Raw genomic sequence first — 21635 nt, 5'->3', positions numbered from 1 at the left:
CCCAGTGTTCACGCATTAAATAAATAAGACATATACCAAACTAAACCTCTGTCATACGTTGGCCCCATAAGCTTGTCCCCCAATATGGCCAAATAAATAACTACACCATCAGTAAAAAACAAAACAAAAAAAAAGACAAAAAAAAAGAAATTATTTATTTGACTAATTATACTTAATTACGTCGCAAAGTATATTTTAAATTGAATTAGGTTCTCTCCATTCATGTAATTTTACGCAAAAGCCATTCTCTAGATAGTAACTAAAGAAATACGTTTGTTGAGTTATCTTGATGTAAGTCATTCAAGATCTGCAACGTCATGAGCCTCCTATCCTCATCTCCACAACCTATGTATTACTTTATTTACGACCTAACGACGAGGTCAGAAACGTCGTTTTCATCATTTTGAAAACACATGAATGGATACTGTACAGTATATTTCCAGATGTCGTTTTTAGATACTTCCTTTTATATTGGTTCACTTAGGCTACTACGTTTGAGCAAAAAAAACTGATGAACTCATATTCGATAACTATTATGTTATCCAAGTAAATGGGTAAAATGATATAATTTTATTTTATTTCACCCAATCTGCCAATACCTTAATAAGATATTTGACTAAGCAGGGTCTTGTTTTATAGAGCCTTCTTAGCGTTAAGATAATAGTTTGAACCTTCTTAAGGTGTATATTTAATAGCCGAGGTGTTTCCCAGAGCCTTCGTCAGTTAACGTGGCTCTTGAAAACAGCATATCGACACTAAGTGATCCAGACGCTTTTTTGTCCTTCCCGGTCAGTTTATTTCCCGATCTCCGCTAAACATATACATATGTAAACATATAATCAATATGTTTAGGCTATCTGTCTGACTGTGACTGCCGATAACTGCAGAAGGAAGTCGAGAAAAAATACGAAGGATAAAACCGAGATGACTGCATTGAAAGATATGTAGGCTATTGAAATCATATTGAAATCAATGTCATGTTCAGTCAATTGACTTATATTTTGCCACTAGGTCATTTTTGTCTCAATATGTTTCATGATGCGTGACAACATGTGAGCAATGATGGGCCTAATATGTAATTTAGTGCATTTTATTGGGAAAGGATAGGCTAATAAACCGCCTCAATAGCCTACTTGCAGCCATAGGTGGCAATTTCTCTCTAGGTGCTGATCCGTCGTCAGTATTCTTGTGGAATAATTCTTATGATAAGGTGGGAGAAAGCTGATCCAAGACCAGCGCTGTTTTTCTTTGGAATATATCAGTATCAACTCACTTTGCGAACATTCTCTCCATGTGCTTGTTTGGGAAACAACAAACTCTTAAAGAGTTGGCTCGTAAATAACTAAGTTACTACATCGCACCTGGGAAAGTTACATCTCAATGTGTATGTGTCTTGAACATGTTAAACCTTACGTTTAAAAACGAGTCATTTGTGTTTCAAATTATTTTCTATGAAAATTGGCAGTACTGCAATTTCAACAAAAAAATGAAATACGTTCAAGTTGGCAAGCATCTTGGAGGTGGGTCTGGGGTCTGCCATGCGGCTTGTTTAATATAAAAACGTTCGTTTGTAACAGCTCATCGCTGAACTTTTACTTCAGCATCCTCTCTAAAGACAACAATGAGTCTCACGGCTAAGGACAAGGCAGTGTTGGGGGCCTTCTCCGCCAAGGTGTCCGGTCCGGCAAGGCTGAGGACGTCGGATGCGATGCTCTTTCTAGGTAATAATTAGCTCGCCTTAAATCTCGACATATATTTTTCCTCCCGTGCAGAATGCTGGTGGTGTACCCCTAAGACCATGACATACTTCTCCCACTGACCGGACCTGAGCCCCGGTTCTGCCCCAGTCAGTAAGCATGGTAAGACCATCATTGGAGGCGTCGGTGAAGCCGTGGCCAAGATGGACGACCTCACCACAGGTCTCCTCACCCTCAGCGAGCTGCACGCCTTCCAGCTGCGTATAGATCCAGCCAACTTCAAGGTGAGGACAGTGTAATATTTTTTTTACATTTCAATCGGCTACGTTTTACAGTACAATAGACAACACAGGCTAAAAAAACTACATTAAAGATGCATACGAACTCATTTCCATTTATTTCCTCTTGTAGATCCTGTCCCACAACATATTGGTGGTGCTGGCCATTTTGTTCCCCGCTGACTTCACCCCAGAGGTTCATGTGTCCGTGGACAAGTTCCTGGCCGCACTGGCCCTGGCTCTGGCCGAAAAGTACAGATAAACTATGGGGCATCATCAGACCAGACATATGGCAGCATGTGCTCAATGCTCTGTCTTGTTCTAAATTATGAATAAATGTTCAAACGCACATAACCACGTTATCTGGTCTTTACCTTGCACTTTGTACTTTGCTTTTTAGTCGTGTACTTTGCTTTTTAGTCGTGTACTTTGCTTTTTAGTCGTGTACTTTGCTTTTTAGTCGTGTACTTTGCTTTTTAGTCGTGTTGTAGCGTCTGGACTTGATAGGATGAAATACGTAGCTCTTTTTAAAAGGCTGAAATAACTATTTCTCAAGATCTTGACGAAATGCTAAAAAGTATTCATAAAGAAAACGGAGGAAATGTAAAACATTGCTGCATGTCCATGAGCAGTCCTCTAAGAAGTTTGCAGTAAACGTTTCGTAGGTAGTCTAAAAATATTAACGTGGTAACGAGGAACTCAACGTACAAATACCGGCAGTAGCCGATAGAATAATCAAATAGCCCTCTTCGAACTTGCTATTGAAAAACAAGATGGAACAAACCATTTGACATACACATAAATCAGTCAAATGTTAATTTGTCACATACACATGTTTAGCTGATGTTATTTCGGGTGTAGCGAAATGCTTGTAAACAACATCGAAAAAGGATTTGATAGACTACCAACATATTATTTGTAAACATTATGAACAGATTATAAGCAGATAGTATCTATAATACTAACATGTAAAACATAGCCTAATGATTTTGATTGGCTGATCATGCTACATTTGTAACTTTAATATTACTTATTTTTTATTAACCAATGTGATTCAGTTTCCATAAAATGTCAACAGTAAAATGTCGAATTTTACACTATTTCAAATGAAATACACAGTATATCTTGTTTAATTTCATAGCAATATTGGTTGATTCATTCATTGATTCGTCGGTCTATTATTAATGAGAAGTTAGCAGTAAAAGATTAAAAAGATTTTAAAAAACTAAATCAGAGAAGGGAAACAAAGTTTAAATTGTAGCCTATAGATTAATCACACGGCTCGCTTAGAACTTGCTACTGATAAACAATATTGAACAAACTATTTGACATAAGACCACATAAACAAAAGCTATTTGACATACAAAAATAATATATATTAGATAATTAGGTTAATTAGGCTAATCAAGGACTATATATATATATATTGAATGGATTTATATTATTTCTTAATTACATTTCCTATACACTTAACATGTAATAATATAAAATAATATATATTAGTATATATAATATATAATATATATTAGATCATTAGGTTAATTAGGCTAATTAAGGACTATATATATATATATATATATATATATATATATATATTATGAATGGATTTATATTATTTCTTAATTACATTTCCTATACACTTAACATTTAATAATATAATATAATATATATTAGATCATTAGGTTAATTAGGCTAATTAAGGACTATATATATATATATATTATGAATGGATTTATATTATTTCTTAATTACATTTCCTATACACTTAACATTTCCTATACACATAAAAACGTATATAACGTGTAAAACATAACCTAGTGGTTTTGCTGATCATGCTATAATTGTAACATATTGTTAATGCATTTTTATAAACAAATGTGGTTCATTTTCATAAAATTTGACAAAGTTACATCTTGCATTTATACATGATGTAACATGAAATACACAGACAGTATATCTTGTTGAATTTCTTAAGATTATTGGTTGATTAATTCATTGATTTAATCATATTTTATGAATGACTTAAATAGATTCCTCTCTGAACACGTTTTTGTTAGATTATGATGGTCCCACAGCTGGCCATGACAGGAGGTGCCTTTGATAAATGTGATTTGTATTGTATAGAGGGGTCTATTGACCAATTGATGTTTTATTATTCATACATGAAAATGTATGTCATTTTCATCTGGTTAAACTCTCGACCATTCAACAATTCCTTGCCACACTAAGACATCAACCAAACATTGAATAACAGATCTGTTCTGAAAAGTTATGTTGAACCTTTATGAATGACGATTGCGTGTAATTAAACAGGAATTTATCATTGCAGCTCTGCGCTTATTTGACTCAATGTATGAATGCTGCATCTCTGGACACACGTTTGTCTTCATTATATGGTTCGCTTCGCTCATGCACAGTAATGTAACATGTCAGTTTATTAATTGCCAAACATTGTTTGTCGTTATTTGCTAAATATTTGTATATATTGCACATTATCCATATGTGGTTAACAAGGTTTTTGTGATATTCACTCCCACAGCCAATCATATTACCATATTAGGCCTATTAATCTGCTATATGGATGTTCAGGCATGAAAAAAAGGCACAGATAAAAATATTAATTCGCTGATTTTATTTGCTTTAGTAGAAGGAACAACATGCGCCTCTAAACAAATGATCAGCGCTTGTTGGTTCTCTGATGGTCGTCCGTCTCTGAGTGGAGGGGTTCCCCTGGTACTGTTTGCTCTAGTGGTACTGTTTGCTCTAGTTGTACTGTTTGCTCTAGTGGTACTGTTTGCCCAGGGAGCTCACCACCACCGCCAGGAACTTCTGGAAAGCACCCTGGACGTCAGCGGTGAAGTCAGCACCCATTCTCGCAGCAACGACAATAGTAAGGCAGTCAGCCAGCAGCTGCAAAAGAAAGGAGCAAATGGACATGTAAGAAAACGCATTCTACCACACGATTTTAATAGATAGGCAAGTACCTTGTGTGAAGTAGAACATTTAACTTTACCCGGAAGTTGTCGGGATCCACGCGCAGTTTCTCGGAGTGCAGCACGCTCAGCTCTGCGTAGGTGGCCTTGATGTCATCCATGTTCTTGACAGCCCGGTCCAGTCCGTGCAGGACGGTCTTTCCGTGAGCGGCGACCATTGGGTTTCCCTGGATGGCAGCGGCGTTGTACAGGTTTCCAAAGTTACCAAAATACCTCTGGGTCCAGGGGTACACGACCAGACACCTGTAGAAATAATAAACAGTCAAGAATTGCAGAAACGTGATATCTGCATACACACATATCTTATGGAAATCAATGTGTCATTTGGAGAGGTCAATTACGCGTTAATTACAACGCATATTTCAAATACCAATTCGTCTTGAAAAGCATAATAACAAGCGCATACTAATATAATAACAATATAATAACATGACTATTTCCAATCATTTGTAGACCACAGTTTTAAACGCACTACCTGGAAAGAGCCGCGGGGCCTACGTCATCGTAGTCCATCTTCTCGAAGACGCCCTGGATAGTGGCGCGCTCAAAGTCTGTCCACTGAACCATGTTGCTGGCTGTTGAAGTTTCTTTCACAGAGGCTAACGAATCATATACACTTGGTCTTAGTTTGAGCAGCGTTTTTAAAAGGATCGGGACGCTCCTCCCTAGAGACAGCTATGGGTGGGGTCAGGGTAGTGGGCTGTATAAGCCAAGAATCACATTTTACTGAGATAATAATACGAAGGTTTACTGTTGGCCATACATGTTTAAAAGCAATTTGACAATAAATCACTGTCCTAAAATCCATTATGAAATCATTCATTTAAGTATTAGGTTACATAACAATTGTTACATTAACATGATTAGAAATATTAACAAAAATAAGCTCAAAATAGTGGGGAAATATACAATTCTCAACACACGCAAATTCATGTGTAATATGCCTATTGCACATTAATTACACTTGGTGGGGATTTAATTACTTTGTCTGAGAAACATTTTTCAACTCTCTCTGTGTATGTCTATAGTCAGATAATAGTAAGATATAACTACGATATTAATATATTACTAAGATATATTAAAAAGCCTACTAAGATATTACATCATTTTTATCCTTATACATTTCTAAACAAATTAATTGATATTTCACCTCTATGTTCATTCTGCGCTAGTACGGTCGAACCCATTTAATATTTATTTTTATAGTTGCACTATTCCAATCTATTTTGTGGTAATGCACCTCTACTGTCAACTTTTCCATATTTCTGAATACAGGCTTCTATTTCTTACTTATGATACAGGCAATTTAGCTATTGACAATACAACTAGACTTATCTCCTTAATGGGTAAATACCATAAAGCCAGAGTGAGAAATAAATAAATAAACGAATATTGAAATATTATGTATTGAAATAAAATATTGAAATGACTGACCCCCTTGTGAAAACTAGAAGCATTAAAAAAAACTCTACACATCTCTAATACAAAATAACTTCGTAGACTTCAATGACTGTGATAATCATGTATTCTTTCATGTTTTTTATCCATCTCTACCCTGGGTGTTTTATGTTTGATATTGTGTGCTGCTCAGAAGGTGCTAACAATGTCTTTGTAAGTCTTGTTTGGAGGATTGTACCAACATGTGTTTTTGTCCAGTAAAATAAGCAGAAATGTAATAACTTGTGAGGGATTGTGCCTATTGAACATTAACAAAAGGCATGTTGTATCTTGTTTATCTTGGAGGTGGGTCTGCATTGGGTGGGGCTCGCGGCTAATATAAAAAGCCTTCGTTTGTAAGTGCTCATCACTGAACCTTCTACTCCAGCATCGTCTTTAACTACAACCATGAGTCTCACCGCTAAGGACAAGAAAATGGTCAAGGCCTTCTGGGCCAAGGTGGCCGGCAAGGCTGAGGACATCGGCTGTGATGCTCTGTCTAGGTAATGGCTGTCGTGCTGCTAATCTTGTAGCTGTTTTTGATGTAAAAAATGTATACTGTTTTTGGTGTTAGCGTTCCATCTTTCTCGACATGTATTTTTCTTCGGGTGCAGGATGCTGGTTGTGTACCCCCAGACCAAGACCTACTTCTCCCACTGGAAGGACCTGAGCCCCGGCTCTGCCCCAGTCAGGAAGCACGGTGGGACCATCATGGGAGGCATCAGTTTAGCCGTGGCCAGCATCGACGACATCAACGCAGGTCTCCTCTCCCTCAGCGAGCTGCATGCCTTCCAGCTGCGTGTCGATCCCGCCAACTTCAAGGTCAGGACAGTCACAGCATTATTTATAATCATTTGGATACCGTTGACACCAAATCAAAATGTATAGTTAAAATGCATTTAAAATACATCGGGTACTCTTTACAGTAAAATGGACAACATAGATTATTAAATAAAATATCCGGTTAAAACATGTAGCGTACTAATAATGTTCATTCCTTTCGTCCTGTAGATCCTGTCCCACAACATCTTGGTGGTGCTGGCTGTCTTGTTCCCAAATGATTTCAACCCCGAGGCTCATGTGGCCATGGACAAGTTCCTGGCAGCGGTGGGCCGGGCTCTGTCTGAGAAGTACCGATAAGATGTGGACAGAAGACATCAGACCAGACGGATTGCAGCATTGATCAGCACTGTGCTCAGCTCTGTATTGTTCTAAAATATAATTAAATGTTCAAACGCGCAAAATTACGTTTTTTTTGGTATTTACTTTGGTTTTTAATGAGTTGTGTTGTAGAGCACATGATCTGATATGATTAAATATGTTGCTTTTTGCAAGTCTGAAAGACACCGGAACGCAAAAAGGTATTCATAATGAAAATGGAGACGATATGCAAAACATTTCCACTAAAAGCGGTCCTCAGAGAACTTTAAAAAGTGAAAAAACTAAATCAGAGAAGGGAAACAAAGTTTAAATTGTAGCCTATAGATTAATCACACGGCTCGCTTAGAACTTGCTACTGATAAACAAGATTGAACAAACTATTTGACATAAGACCACATAAACAATTGAAAAAACGATTTGATATAACAAAATAATATATATTACATACATTACATAATTAGGCTAATTAAGGACTATATTTATATATATATATATATATTCTGAATGGATTGATAGTATTTATTAATACAATTTCCTAAACTCAAAGTTGACAAGGACAGGAGCTTCCTGTCCTAAATGTATTTTGTATTTTATAGAGTACTTTTGTCTAATCTAATTTATTGTTATTAATTTTAAAAATTATCTCATGTTGATCTAGTTAAAGCTAGAATCCTTGAAACAATAAGAAAGCAGTCATTGTCTGTTTTGGTAAAAAGATGAGGGATGGGCCTGGAGAAATGTGACCACTCTCAAAATCCTAGACAGAGCTATGGATGCAAGGACTGACTCCATTATATCAAAAATCATAGTTTTAACCATGTTTTGAGGCTATACAGTGTCTGTTTACATTTCATTTGTTTGCAAACAGAGTAAAAGAGTAAAACAAACTTAGGCCTATATGTTGGGCTCTGATGAGATACGACAGCTGAACTGAGCTCATGAGGCATTTACAAGTTCAATTCTTTAAGAATCAATGGGTATATATTATTAATTCCCAAAATCGATGTAGCAACTAGGGAGTCTAGGTTTCAAACTCTCGATCACTCAACAATTTCTTGCAACACTAATACATGAACCTGACATTGAATACCAGATCTGTTATGAAACGTTATCTTGAACGTTTATGAATTAGATGATTGTGTGTTTAAACAGGGATTACTCATTGCAGTCCTGAAATCATTTTTGTAATTGTATTTATTAGCTGCATTGGTTAGTTTATGCACAGCTAATGTAAAATGTCAGTGTGGTTAATTGGAAAATATTTAAGTTATTTGCTAAATATTTGTATATATTGCACATGATCAATGTCTGATTATCAAGGGAGCAATATTCACACTTAGTTCATAATGCAGTAGTCTACCATATGTGCCACCATATTGATGTTCATGCAAGAAAAATAAGGCACAGATAAAACATATTAATTTGCGGAAGATTGTATTTGCTTTAGTAGAAGGAACAACATCTGCCTCTAAACAAATAATCAGTGCTTGTTGGTCCTCTGATGGTCGGCCGTCTGAGTGGAGGGGTTCTAGTGGTACAGTTTGCCCAGGGAGCTCACCACGACCGCCAGGAACTTCTGGAAAGCACCCTGGACGTCAGCGGTGAAAGCAGCACCCATTCTCTCAGCAACGACAATAGTAAGGCAGTCAGCCAGCAGCTGCAAAAGAAAGGAGCAAATGGACATGTAAGAAAACGCATTCTACCACACTAAAAGTGCCTTGTGTGAAGTAGAACACTTCACTTCACCCGGAAGTTGTCGGGATCCACGTGCAGTTTCGCTCAGCTCAGCTCTGCGTAGGTGGCCTTGATGTCATCCATGTTCTTGACAGCCCGGTCCAGTCCGTGCGCGGCGACCATTGGGTTTCCCTGGATGGCAGCGGCGTTGTACAGGTTTCCGAAGTTACCAAAATAACTCTGGGTCCAGGGGTACACGACCAGACACCTGTAGAAATCATAAACGTGATATATGCACACACTGATATATGTATGTGATATATGCATACACTCAACGCACATAAATAAATTATTTTGTCGTTTGGAGATGTCCATAACGCCTAAATTACGCGCATATGTCAAATAATAACCCGTCTTGAAAACCGTTAACAATCATTTGTAGGCAACCGTGTTTAAGACACCATAACGCTGACATCAAATAGGGTATAAAGGGTAGCCTACCTGGAAAGAGCCGCGGGGCCGACGTCATCGTAGTTCATCTTTGAGAAGATGCTTTGGATTGTGGTGCGCTCAAAGTCTGTCCACTCAACCATGTTGCTGGCTATGAGGTTGCTTTTGACAGTGTTCTTAATTGAGGTTAAGGAATCCTGTGCACTAAGACTTTGTTTGAGCAGCGTTTTTAAAGTACACTCCTCCCTAAAGACAGCGACGAGTTGGGTCATGTTAGTAGGCTGTAAAGCCAAGCGTCACAGATTTTACTGAGATAATATAATGTGAATGGAAAGGTTTACATTTGACCAAATGATTGGCACACATTTTTCTTACTTACTCTGCATTGTTGGGAAAGGGCTCGTAAGTAAGCATTTCTCGGTAATGTTAACACTTGTTATAGTCTGCGCATGTGACAAATACAATTTGCACAAAATACTGTAGAAAATAAATAATACAAAATACTGAGCGACATTGTATGCTAAAGAAAAATGGGACAATTATATTATTTCATAGGCCTACTCACATTCAAAATTCATCACGCACTCGCACATCTGAGCTATCTCTAGTTCACGAAGGCTCTGAGGCCGATACGTAAAGCTTAATACAGAGCGGTGATAGTAGCGAGAGCAGTATACAGGTTTCTTATTTTTTCCTCATCTTAGAGGCCTACTAATATAATTGCTCAGAGAAAGAGTACACAAGTAATAAAACATATAAAAATCTAGGGCTCAAAATGATTGGCATCCCTGTTTTCAGTACCCCAGCAACCTCCCCATCCGAGGATAGCGACAATTAGCCTTTTTCTCAAATGTTTAATGAGATTGGAAAACACATTGGGATGGATCTTAGACCCTTCCTCCATATAGAATATTTCCAGATCATTTGATATCATTCATCTGCTCTTATGGACTGGACTGCCCTCTTTAATTCAAACCAGATGTTTTCAATGGGGTTCAAGTCCCGAGACTGATATTGATTTGTTTTTTGGTCAATTTACCATTTCTTTGTGGATTTTGATGTGTGCTTGGGGTTATTGTCTTGCTTTAAGATCCACTTGTGGCCAAATGTCAACCTCTTGGCAGAGGCAACCAGGTTTTTGGCTAAAATGTCTTAGTACTTGGTAAAGTTCATTGTACCGATGACTTTAACAAGGGACCCAAGTACCACACTCACTTGAATACGATTTAACTCATAGCAAGATATCGTTATAGACCGCAAACTGGCAAGGAGGATTTGGAGTCAGGCATATTCTCTTCCTTTATTGATTGTGCCTATTGGGCCTGTAGGGTGTAGGCCTATGGATATTTAAGAACACTCTCATTTCAATAAAGGACGATTACAGGCTACTAAAGTAAGTTCGTGGGCAAGTGCAAACTGACAATAATGATCCTCAAAAGCCAATACGACACGTTTCATGTTTCTCACAGGCCCAATAAATTCTATATTAGTAGAGTTGTAATATAGTCAGAAATGTGTACAATACAGCCACGCATCAAGGCGAAATTAGTTCTTCCTATTACAAATCTAGTAGCGCCCTCTGCTTTTACTATCTGGAACTTTGTGGCGCTTTCTTTTTATTGGAAGCGGTTCTTGGATCATTTCCCCCCCCAATCAAATCTCCAGCAGAGGGCACTCTCACACTTTCATATAAAAGATACCTAAGCATATCATGGAGTTATCAAAGAGGTACACACATAGATATAGATAGAGGAATCTTCTTCATATCTGTGCTATTTTAGCGTCTGTGACAGCAGCGCCATTGAGGCTACAGCCCATAGGAATCCCCACCCAGTTGACGACTTTGACTAGGCCTACTTTAAAATGGCAGAAGCATGGTGGAAGCCCTCAATGGCGCTGCCCATACTTAAACGTCCTGTTGGCAACTAGAGGCCTCTATCATTATCTATGGGCACACCAGAAAACTCAGAGAACGTACAGTATGAGATCTCACGTTCATGTCGTGGAGCTTCCGTAGGCCGGATATGGAACAGAGGATCAAGCCAAACCAGTGTGGTCCATGGAGGTACTGCGGGGTCCGCAGACATATCACCAAATCAGTATTTCTAACAACAGATTAAACTCATTTTGGCCAAGGGATCCGTGGAATAGGTTTTAAGGTGTGTAATACAATACAATACAAACAATAGAAAACAATGTAATATTATTAATATACAGTGTTTGTTCTTAAAGGGAAACTACATAATTATGAGTGACGAGAAGGTGTGTCAGACATAATTATGGGCTATAGCTGAATTTATTTCATTTTTGCACCTGGGAGAGTTCAACCAATGATGTCATTGGTTGTTTGAGCCTGTTGTCTGATCTAAAAATGAATGGAGTCATGTTCTGTAGCAATTATTGTGGACTTGGTGTTTAGCCGATTGCAGATCACGCAATCCCTCTAGCAGATATGGTTGTCCTTGTTCAATCGAGCCTTCGGACTTGTCTCAAAGATGTTCAAATGCACAAGTTGCAATCAAGTGAAGGATCAATTCATCACACAGGCTACCAGCAGCATGGTTACCTAGACTATTGAACAAAAACCGGCACCTCAACATTTAAAAAAGGACATGAAAAGTGTTTTGTAAATACAATAAATTAACTAACCTCAAATTATCATATTGAAATCTATGGGATGTAATTTTCCATTAGGTTGTAGTTATTAGTTATGTGGACTTGGAATGATTAGCTCTAATATTGCTCAGAAGTTTGGACACACCTACTCATTCAAGGATTTTTGTTATGTTTTACTATTTTCTACATTGTAGGATAATAGTGAAAAAAATCTAAACTACAAAATAACACATATGGTATCATGTAGTAACCAAAAAGGTGTTAAACAAATCAAAATATATTTGATATTCTTCAAAGTAGCCACCTTTTGCCTTGATGACAGCTTTGCACACTCTTGGCATTCTCTCAACCAGCTTCACCTGGAATGCTTTTGCAACAGTCTTGAAGGAGTTCCCACATATGCTGAGCACTCGTTAACTGTTCTTAATTGACTTGCCTGGTTAAATAAAGGTTAAAAAAAAATAATAATAAATAAATAAATAAAAAACATAAAAAAAATAAAAAACTGCTTTACCTTCACTCTGTGGTTTGACTCATCCCAAACATCTCACTTTAGTTGAGGTCGGGTGATTGTGGAGGCCGATGGTGTGTTTCCGTTTTTTTGTTAAAAATGTGTGGCATTAAACAGGTGGGACTCTACCCCACCTGCCCTGAATGACGGGTCACTACTGCATAGGGTTCTGAGGTAAATAATGTTAAAGTTATTAAAACTAAGAAAGGATATTCAGTGTCTCATTACAACATATTTCGTAATGGGATGAAATTGTGAATCAAAGTGATTGCAAATCAAATCCAATTACATTCGTCACATGCGCCAAATACAACAGGTGTAGACATTATAGTGAAATGCTTACCACAAGCCCTTAACCAATAATGCAGTTTTAAGGAAATACCTTAAAAAAGTGAGAAATAAAAGTAACAAGATTATTAAAGAGCAGCACTAAAATAACAACAGCGAGGCTATATACAGGGGGTGCCAGTACAGAGTCAATGTTTGGGGGCACCGGTTAGTCGAGGTAATTGAGGTAATATGTACATGTAGGTAGAGATATTAAAGTGAGTCTAATGGCTTGGGGGTAGAAGCTGTTTAGAAGCCTCTTGGAACTATACTTGGCGCTCCGGTACCGCTTACTGTGCGGTAGCAGAGAGAACAGTCTATGACTAGGGTGTCTGGAGTCTTTGACAATTTTTAGGGCCTTCCTCTGACACTGCCTGGTATAGAGGTCCCGGATGGCATGAAGCTTGGCCCTGGTGATGTACTGGGCCGTACGCACTCACCTTTGTAGTCCCTTGTGGTCGAGGGCTGAGCAGTTGCCGTACCAGGCAGTGATACAACCCGTCAGGATGCTCTCGATGGTGCAGATGTAGAACCTGAGGATCTGAGGACACATGCCAAATCTTTCCAGTCTCCTAAGGCAGAATAGGTTTTGTCATGCCCTCTTCACAACTGTCTTGGTGTGCTTGGACCACGATTGTTTGTTGGTGATGTGGACGCCAAGGAACTTGAAGTTCTCAACCTGCTCCCCTACAGGGAATGGGGACATGCTCGGTCCTCCTTTTCCTGTAGTCCACAATCATCTCCTTTGTCTTGATCATGTTGAGGGAGAGGTTGTTGTCCTTGCACCACAAGGCCAAGTCTCTGACCTCCTCCCTATAGGCTGTCTCGTCGTTGTCGGTGATCAGGCCTACCACTGTTGTGTCATCTGCAAACTTAATGATGGTGTTGGAGTAGTGCCTGGCCGTGCAGTCATGAGTGAACAGGGAGTACAGGAGGGGACTGAGCATGCACCCCTGAGGGGCCCCTGAGTTGAGGATCAGTGTGGTGGATGTGTTGTTACCTACCCTTACCACCTGGGGGCGGCCCGTCAGGAAGTCCAGGATCCAGTTGCAGAGGGAGGTGTTTAGTCCCAGAGTCCTTAGCTTAGTGATGAGCTTTGAGGGCACTATTGGTGTTGAAGGATGAGCTGTAGTCAATGAATAGCATTCTCCCATAGGTGTTCCTTTTGTCCAGGTGTGAAAGGACAGTGTGGAGAGCAATAGAGATTGCATCATCTGTGGATCTGTTGGTGCGGTATGCACCATTATCCCAGGGCTTCTGGGATAATGGTGTTGATGTGAGCCATGACCAGCCTTTCAAAACACTTCATGGCTACAGACGTGAGGGCTATGCGTCGGTAGTCATTTAGGCTAGTTTATCTTAGTGTTCTTGGGCACAGGGACTATGGTGATCTGCTTGAAACATGTTGGTATTACAGACTCAGACATAGAGAGGTTGGAATTGTCAGTGAAGACAGTTGCCAGTTGGTCAGTGCATGCTCGGAGTACACGTCCTGGTAATCCGTCTGGCCCTGCGGCCTTGTGAATGTTGACTTGTTTAAAGGTCTTACTCACATCAGCTGCAGAGAGAGTGATCACACAGTCATCCTGAACAGCTGATGCTCTCATGCTTGTTTCAGTATTACTTGCCTCATTTAGCTTTTAGTCATTTAGCTTTTCTGGAAGACTTGTGTCACTGGGCAGCTCTCAACTGTGCTTCACTTTGTTGTCTGTAATAGTTTGCAAGCCCTGCCACGTCCAACGAGCATCGGAGCCGGTGGATTACAATTCGATCTTAGTCCTGTATTGAAGTTTTGCCTGTTTGATGGTTCGTCGGAGTTCAGAGTGGGATTTCTTATAAGCTTCCGGGTTAGTGTCCCGCTCCTTGAATGCGGCATCTCTACCCTTTAGCTCAGTGCGGATGTTACCTGGAATCCATGGCGTTTGGTTGGGGTATGTACGTACAGTCACTGTGGGGACGACCTTTCTAGAATGGTTTCATTCTAGAAAATGTCCATTACAATGTATGTAGTGTTGAGAATGTTGAGCTGATAGGCCTACTTTGTCACATATGTTGACGCTGGAGAGACGAAGCAGGTACGGTGAGTTACATTTAGTAAACAGCGGACATTGAACAAGACAGGAACAGCGTTAGCAAACAGAAAACAAAGACAAAAACACAATCAATGCAGCAGTGGGGAACAGAGCTGGGAACTGACACATATAGGGGAGGAAATAAACAGGTGAGTGAGTCCAGGTGAGTCCAATATCGCTGATGCGCGTGACGAGGGAAGGCAGGTGTGCGCGATGGATGCCAGGCGTGTGATGCAAGGCTCTCTGGCGCCCTCAAGCGCCAGGGGGAGGGAAGAGCGGGAGCAGACGTGACATACAGTGGGGCAAAAAAGTATTTAGTCAGCCACCAATTGTGCAAGTTCTCCCACTTAAAAAGATGAGAGAGGCCTGTAATTTTCATCATAGGTACACTTCAACTATGACAGACAAAATTAGAAAAAAATCCAGAAAATCACATTGTAGGATTTTTTATGAATTTATTTGCAAATTATGGTGGAAAATAAGTATTTGGTCACCTACATACAAACAAGCAAGATTTCTGGCTCTCACAGACCTGTAACTTCTTCGGACGGCCCCTAAGCCATAAGGGGACGCATCACAAGCCAACTTCACTGGCAGTTCAGGGCCGTAATGCATCAGGACCTGTTCAGATGTTATGAGCCGTTTTGCCTCCAGAAATGCATTTTCACACTGTTCTGTCCACGGCCATGTCCTATTCTTTTCCAGGAGCTGATTTAGAGGCTGGAGTACTGCTGAAAGGTTTGGGAGGAATCTTCTGTAGTAATTGATCAGTCCCGTGAAAGATCTCACTTCTGTGATATTTTGTGGTCGTGGTGCCTGTACCACTGCCTCGATTTTGTCCTGTGTTTTGTGCAATCCATTTCGGTCGATTTCATGTCCACAGAAGACAATCTGGTCTTTGAAGAACTCACACTTCTGTAAGTTTGCCTGTAGACCCTACTCTTTCAGGCTTTTCAGGACCTCTTCCAGGTTAGCCAGGTGCTCTTTTTTGGTGCGTCCTGTTATGATCATGTTATGATCATGTCATCCAGGATACACTGGGTTCCTGGGATTCCTTGTAAAATCTGGTCAATAGTTTGTTGCCAAATGGCTGGGGCCGATGCAATGCCAAAAACCAGGCGGTTATACCTGTATAGACCTTTGTGTGTGTTTATTGTCAGGTACTGTTTGGAGCTCTCTTCAACTGGTAGCTGCAGGTAAGCCTGTTTCAGATGGATTTTACTGAAGTGTTTCCCACCAGCTCGTGCAGCAAAGATGTCATCCAGGCGTGGTAGGGGGTATTGGTCCACATGCAACATTGAATTCAGTTACCTTGAAGTCCCCACACATTCTAACAGAACTGTCTTTCTTCACAATAGGAACAATAGGAACTATGGGTGTGGCCCATTCGCTTCTGTCCACTTTCGTCAGGATCCCTGCAAGCGATCGATTTCCGCTTCCACCTTTGATCTCAGGGAGTATGGAACAGATCTGGCTTTGCAGAATTTGGGGGTTGCATCATCTCTCAGTACAAGTTTTGCTGTGAAGCCTTTTACTGTTCCCATCTGATCACTGAACACTGTTGTATTTCTTCCGCAAGTGTTCCAGTGTTTGGTCTGTGCCTTTCTCTCTGGACTGGAACGTGTGGAGCATTTTCAAGTCACATCAGTTCAGCTGTATTTTTGAAAGCCATTCCCTGCCAAATAATGGGGGGGGCAGTTCCAGGCACCACATACAGCTGTAACTGCTGTGTTTGCCCCCCATACCGCATTCTGACCTGCAACGCCCCCATTGAGCTCAATCTCTCTCCCGAATAGGTCTTCAGCAACACATTTGTGTTCTTCAGCTTTATAGCCTTAAAGTGCTCATTGTAGACAGTAGTCGAAATTATTGACACTGCAGATCCTGTGTCCAGTTCCATTTTGAGGGGTTTGCCTTCGATATCTGGTGTCACCCATATTATGCTACTGCTGGGAGAAGTCAATTTGTTTAACTCCATTGTACCAATTAATCGTTCATCTGAATCACTGCCACTGTTCTCTGCTAGTGCTTTCACATACCCTTTAATTTCTGCTCTGCATGCTCTTTGAATGTGCCCCCTTCTACTGCATTTGTGACAAATTTCGTCTTTAAAACGGCGGTCCTCTGCTCTGTGACCATCTGTCACACCTGTTGCATTTTTCGGGCACACGGGGGCGCTGTCGGCTGCGTGAAAACTTGTGCAGGGAAGTTTGTGATAGGTCAGTACTTCTTTTACTTTGCAACTCAAAAGCATCTTTAGTCGCGATTTCCATTGTCACAGCAATTTTAACAGCCTTTGCAAACGTGAGATCTGATTCTGTGAGCAAACGTTTTTGAATGTGTTCATGTTTCAGTCCACAAACAAATCTATCCCTTAATGTGTCATTTCGGTTCTCTCCAAACTGACAATGTTCCGACAGTTTTTTCAACTCTGCTACATATGTACTAACACCCTCCCCCTCATTCTGATCTCTCTTGTGGAAACGAAAACGTATCGCGATGAGGAGTGGTTTAGGTGATAGGTGATTTTGCAATATCTCCACAATCTCTGTGAATGTTTTATTGGAGGGTTTCAGAGGGGCAGTCAGATCTCTTAGCAAACTGTACGTTTTTGGGCCAATTAAACTCAACAACACCGGTACTCTCTTGGAATCAGCAATGTCGTTTGCAATGAAGTACTGTTCCAGTCGTTTAATATAAGTTGCCCAGTTTTCTTGCGTCATCAAACACATCTATTTTCCAGATGCTAGCCATTCTATTTACCTCCGGCTCCACGTCAGTGCTTGCTAGCTGTTGTGCTAAAAGGGCCAAAATCTTCTTCTCTTACAAGGTCAAAATCTTCCTCTCTTCCTACGAGCTCCATCTGCATTCGTGATGCAAACTTCAGGTAATCCTCCTCCTCGCCATTGTAGTGTCTTAGCTCTTATTACTTATTTATATAATAAGAAAGACTGCGAATACAAGAAATTGCACTGGAACTTCACATTTACTAAAACGAGTTAGTACCAGATTAACATAGAACAACACTGCGCATGACCAAGGGTGCTCCATCCTTAAAGAGGACATCAGTAATTAACAGAACATAACACCATATGTGGTTATTGTGTAGGTAGGTCTATTGTTACAATTATATTTTAAATAATCTATCAGCAAGTAGCCTCAGTAAATCAATGAAGCCAATAGTGGTTTCAGTTATATTGTTGTTGAGACGATGTAGGCCTTATGACATGTCTAAACACTAAAAAATATGTCAAATGACTAGCCTATGAGAAAAGTGTAAAAATGTGTATTCGCATCAGTAGGCTAAATAACTGAAATGCATCAGTAAGGTATTGGAAAGTTCAGGAAAACATCAGGGAAGCTCATCGGGTAGTCTGTACAGTTTGCCTAATGCTTATAGAACATCTGCGTTGCTTTCAATTACTAGACTAATGATCATGAGAACATTTCCCAGCCTAATTGTAACCAAATATCCAAACGCAGATCCAGTGAAAACAAAAATCTGACATTGATTGATTTCTTGATTTATCAAGCTGACTTCCTTGTCTCAAAGCAGCTGTCCAATCAAAACGGTGTTGGAATCATCAGTTGACCACACATACCATCATGAACCCTATTGTATAAAATAATTCTAGAATGTAGGCTACATACAACGCATCATCCAAACGGCATGATTGCCTATGCCTACACCTACTCTAAGTGGCTAAAGGATAATGTTATATTTTTTAAATAATAAAACACCAAATTAGGCCTACCTTATTATAAATTAGGCCATTATCACTGTCAATGATAATGATCATTCTTCAAGTTGCGCAGGTGAAACGTCCATGCTGCATGCATGCCAACCATTTGATCCCAATCCGTTTCATGGGAATGTGCATTTCGATTTTCTTGAATGATGTAAGTAAGGGTGGCTAACCGGCCTAACTAATCACATTTTAGAACAGACGGAGTAAACACAGCCACCACATGATAATTTCAAAAGAACAGTTCTTCAGCACAATCATTCTAAATTATCATAAGAAATGACATGGTGTTTTTGGTATGACAGTCTCACAATCAATTCGTGCACATATGTACATAATGCATTTCAGCAAATTTCGTGCGTTTTTGTGCATTTTTGGCTGGCTTAATTAGTGAGAAAAGACACGAATTTATGTGCTTCTTAATTCGTGCGAAAAGACACACATTTAACCAGAAGGCTACACACAAGCCATTGCAACAACCATATAGACGCGATAGTTTATATTTCATTTTTGTTCTTCTTAATGACTAAATCAGCGTTATGAATATACAGAAATGTTGTCTTTGTTTAACCATGTTTTAAAATGTGTCGTTGTATATGTACTGTTTTAGACTTGCTGAACATAATTTTTGAGAAAATACGTACATTTACGTGCAACTTAATTCGTGGGAAATATTGTTTTGTTAATGCCAATGCTGTTTTCTGTTCTTGATTTCGCTTAATACTTTGGATACGGGTGCACTTGTAATCAGAAGGCCTTTTTGTCATGTAGGCAACAGTACACGATTGTCTTCATAACCCATTTCGTATTTCGTGGAGCCTAAATTACACAATTTTCTTCATAATGCATGTATTACATGTTAAACAGGTTCATGTAAAATAATGAATTATGTTGGCTTACACTTATGGCACTTCCAAGGCCTTTCCATTATGATTATTACGGTCATGTCATTCATGTTATATACTTAGGCTACTGTAACGCGTTCAACCAGTTTGCAGGTCAGAAATGTCAGTTGCGTGTTGCGCTCATTGCAGTCAGAAAACATATGTTGGCCGATCAAAACCCTTGCGGGTGATGTTGCTTTCTCTCCCCAAGTCGTACGAGAAAATAACGGAAAACTGACCCAAGATCAGTACTGTACATATGCAACTTCAACCCAATGGAATGCGGAGCGCGTTCCAGCTCGTCAACACAATCGGCTGCAGGGGAGGTTACCTTCTGTGTTAAATTAATCTAAGAAACGCTTTTGCAGGCAGTTTGAATGTATATTCTTATTCTGTGCAGAATCTGTGTAATTTGACCTACAACGCAAATGCGCGTCATGACTTCAACAAAGAAGGCAATTTGGAACGTACCCGATCCTCCCATGCGATCATTCTCTTTCCGGATAAATGAAGTATGCAAATAAACCATGTGGTTGTAATCGCTAGTATGTAATGTTATGGAGACGAGTTGAGTTTTAACCAAAAAGTTATATTTTGGTTTCATCTGACCATATGACATTCTCCTAATCTTCTTCTGGATCATCCAAATGCTCTCTAGCAAACTTCAGACGGGCCTGGACATGTACTGGCTTAAGCAGGGGGACACGTCTGGCACTGCAGGATTTGAGTCCCTGGCGGCATAGTGTGTTACTGATGGTAGGCTTTGTCACTTTGGTCCCAGCTCTCTGCAGGTCATTCACTAGGTCCCCCCGTGTGGTTCTGGGATTTTTGCTCACCGTTCTTGTGATCATTTTGACCCCATGGGGTGAGATCTTGCGTGGAGCCCCAGATCGAGGGAGATTATCAGTGGTCTTGTATGTCTTCCATTTCCTAATAATTGCTCCCACAGTTTATTTCTTCAAACCAAGCTGCTTACCTATTTCAGATTGTCTTCCCAGCCTGGTGCAGGTCTACAATTTTGTTTCTGGTGTCCTTTGACAGCTCTTTGGTCTTGGCCATAGTGGAGTTTGGAGTGTGACTGTTTGAGGTTGTGGACAGGTGTATTTTATACTGATAACAAGTTCAAACAGGTGCCATTAATACAGGTAACGAGTGGAGGACAGAGGAGGCTCTTAAAGAAGAAGTTACAGGTCTGTTAGAGCCAGAAATCTTGCTTGTTTGAAGGTGACCAAATACTTATTTTCCACCATAATTTGCAAATAAATTAATTAAAAATCATACAATGTGATTTTCTGGATGTCTTTTTCTCATTTTGTCTGTCATAGTTGAAGTGTACCAATGATGATAATTACAGGCCTCTCTCATCTTTTTAAGTGGGAGAACTTGCACAATTGGTGGATGATTGCACTTTGACCATTCAATATCCAGACTGAATCCTACTGTAAAAGTGGGGTAGTACCTTTTCCCATGTGTTGAACTCTCCCCTATTTCACCGAGCATAAACAAACGATATGAACTCTGAAATCGGACTATACTAAACCCCAAAATTAAGCATCAACCCAGCCCCTATTGAATACACAGTGGGATATTGGTTATGTTGCATTTCCTAAGGCTTCCACTAGATGTCAACCGTCTTTAGAAACGTGAATGAGGCTTCTACTGTGATGTGGGGCCGGATGAGAGCTCTTTGAGTCAGTGGTCTGGCAGAGAGCCAGGTCCTGGTCACGCGCATTTCACATGAGCGTGACCTGCGTTACATGGCTTTTCTACAGAAAATGGAATTCTCCGG

At 39.8% G+C, this 21635-nt stretch overlaps 3 protein-coding genes and 1 pseudogene across 3 annotated transcripts; 2 read left to right on the top strand and 2 right to left on the bottom strand.

Annotated features, from left to right (window-relative positions):
- Positions 1-1621: 1621 nt before the first annotated feature.
- LOC118365379 (hemoglobin embryonic subunit alpha-like) lies at positions 1622-2315 on the top strand (annotated as a pseudogene).
- A 2278-nt stretch (positions 2316-4593) lies between these two features.
- LOC118365389 (hemoglobin subunit beta-like) lies at positions 4594-5567 on the bottom strand. Its single transcript, XM_035747564.1, has 3 exons — positions 5444-5567; positions 4989-5211; positions 4594-4885 (listed from the first exon to the last, which is right to left on the bottom strand). The coding sequence occupies exons 1-3, from the start codon at positions 5533-5535 to the stop codon at positions 4757-4759; spliced, it is 444 nt and encodes a 147-aa protein (XP_035603457.1). The 5' UTR covers positions 5536-5567; the 3' UTR covers positions 4594-4756.
- Positions 5568-6566: 999 nt separating this feature from the next.
- On the top strand, positions 6567-7640 carry LOC118365402 (hemoglobin subunit alpha-1-like). Its single transcript, XM_035747577.2, has 3 exons — positions 6567-6908; positions 7020-7227; positions 7417-7640. The coding sequence occupies exons 1-3, from the start codon at positions 6814-6816 to the stop codon at positions 7543-7545; spliced, it is 432 nt and encodes a 143-aa protein (XP_035603470.1). The 5' UTR covers positions 6567-6813; the 3' UTR covers positions 7546-7640.
- A 1363-nt stretch (positions 7641-9003) lies between these two features.
- On the bottom strand, positions 9004-9951 carry LOC118365404 (hemoglobin subunit beta-2-like). The gene is made up of 3 exons (XM_052491001.1): positions 9742-9951; positions 9313-9508; positions 9004-9223 (listed from the first exon to the last, which is right to left on the bottom strand). The coding sequence occupies exons 1-2, from the start codon at positions 9831-9833 to the stop codon at positions 9346-9348; spliced, it is 255 nt and encodes an 84-aa protein (XP_052346961.1). The 5' UTR covers positions 9834-9951; the 3' UTR covers positions 9004-9223; positions 9313-9345.
- Positions 9952-21635: the final 11684 nt, after the last annotated feature.

The sequence above is a fragment of the Oncorhynchus keta genome, chromosome 32 (assembly GCF_023373465.1).
Source record: "Oncorhynchus keta strain PuntledgeMale-10-30-2019 chromosome 32, Oket_V2, whole genome shotgun sequence".
NCBI classification, from domain to species: Eukaryota; Metazoa; Chordata; class Actinopteri; order Salmoniformes; family Salmonidae; genus Oncorhynchus; species Oncorhynchus keta.
The sequence above is the reverse complement of the archived record's forward strand: the minus strand, read 5'-3'. Positions and strand labels throughout refer to the sequence as shown.

Excerpts from the sequence above, each read along its gene's own strand:
- LOC118365389 (XM_035747564.1), bottom strand. The coding sequence starts at position 5,535 with ATGGTTCAGTGGACAGACTTTGAGCGCGCCACTATCCAGGGCGTCTTC. Across the intron at positions 5,212-5,443 it reads GGCCCCGCGGCTCTTTCCAG|GTGTCTGGTCGTGTACCCCT; the intron begins GTAGTGCGTTTA and ends TTATTTCTACAG. Across the intron at positions 4,886-4,988 it reads TGGATCCCGACAACTTCCGG|CTGCTGGCTGACTGCCTTAC; the intron begins GTAAAGTTAAAT and ends TTTCTTTTGCAG.
- LOC118365402 (XM_035747577.2), top strand. The coding sequence starts at position 6,814 with ATGAGTCTCACCGCTAAGGACAAGAAAATGGTCAAGGCCTTCTGGGCC. Across the intron at positions 6,909-7,019 it reads GGCTGTGATGCTCTGTCTAG|GATGCTGGTTGTGTACCCCC; the intron begins GTAATGGCTGTC and ends CTTCGGGTGCAG. Across the intron at positions 7,228-7,416 it reads TCGATCCCGCCAACTTCAAG|ATCCTGTCCCACAACATCTT; the intron begins GTCAGGACAGTC and ends TTCGTCCTGTAG.
- LOC118365404 (XM_052491001.1), bottom strand. The coding sequence starts at position 9,833 with ATGGTTGAGTGGACAGACTTTGAGCGCACCACAATCCAAAGCATCTTC. Across the intron at positions 9,509-9,741 it reads GGCCCCGCGGCTCTTTCCAG|GTGTCTGGTCGTGTACCCCT; the intron begins GTAGGCTACCCT and ends TGATTTCTACAG.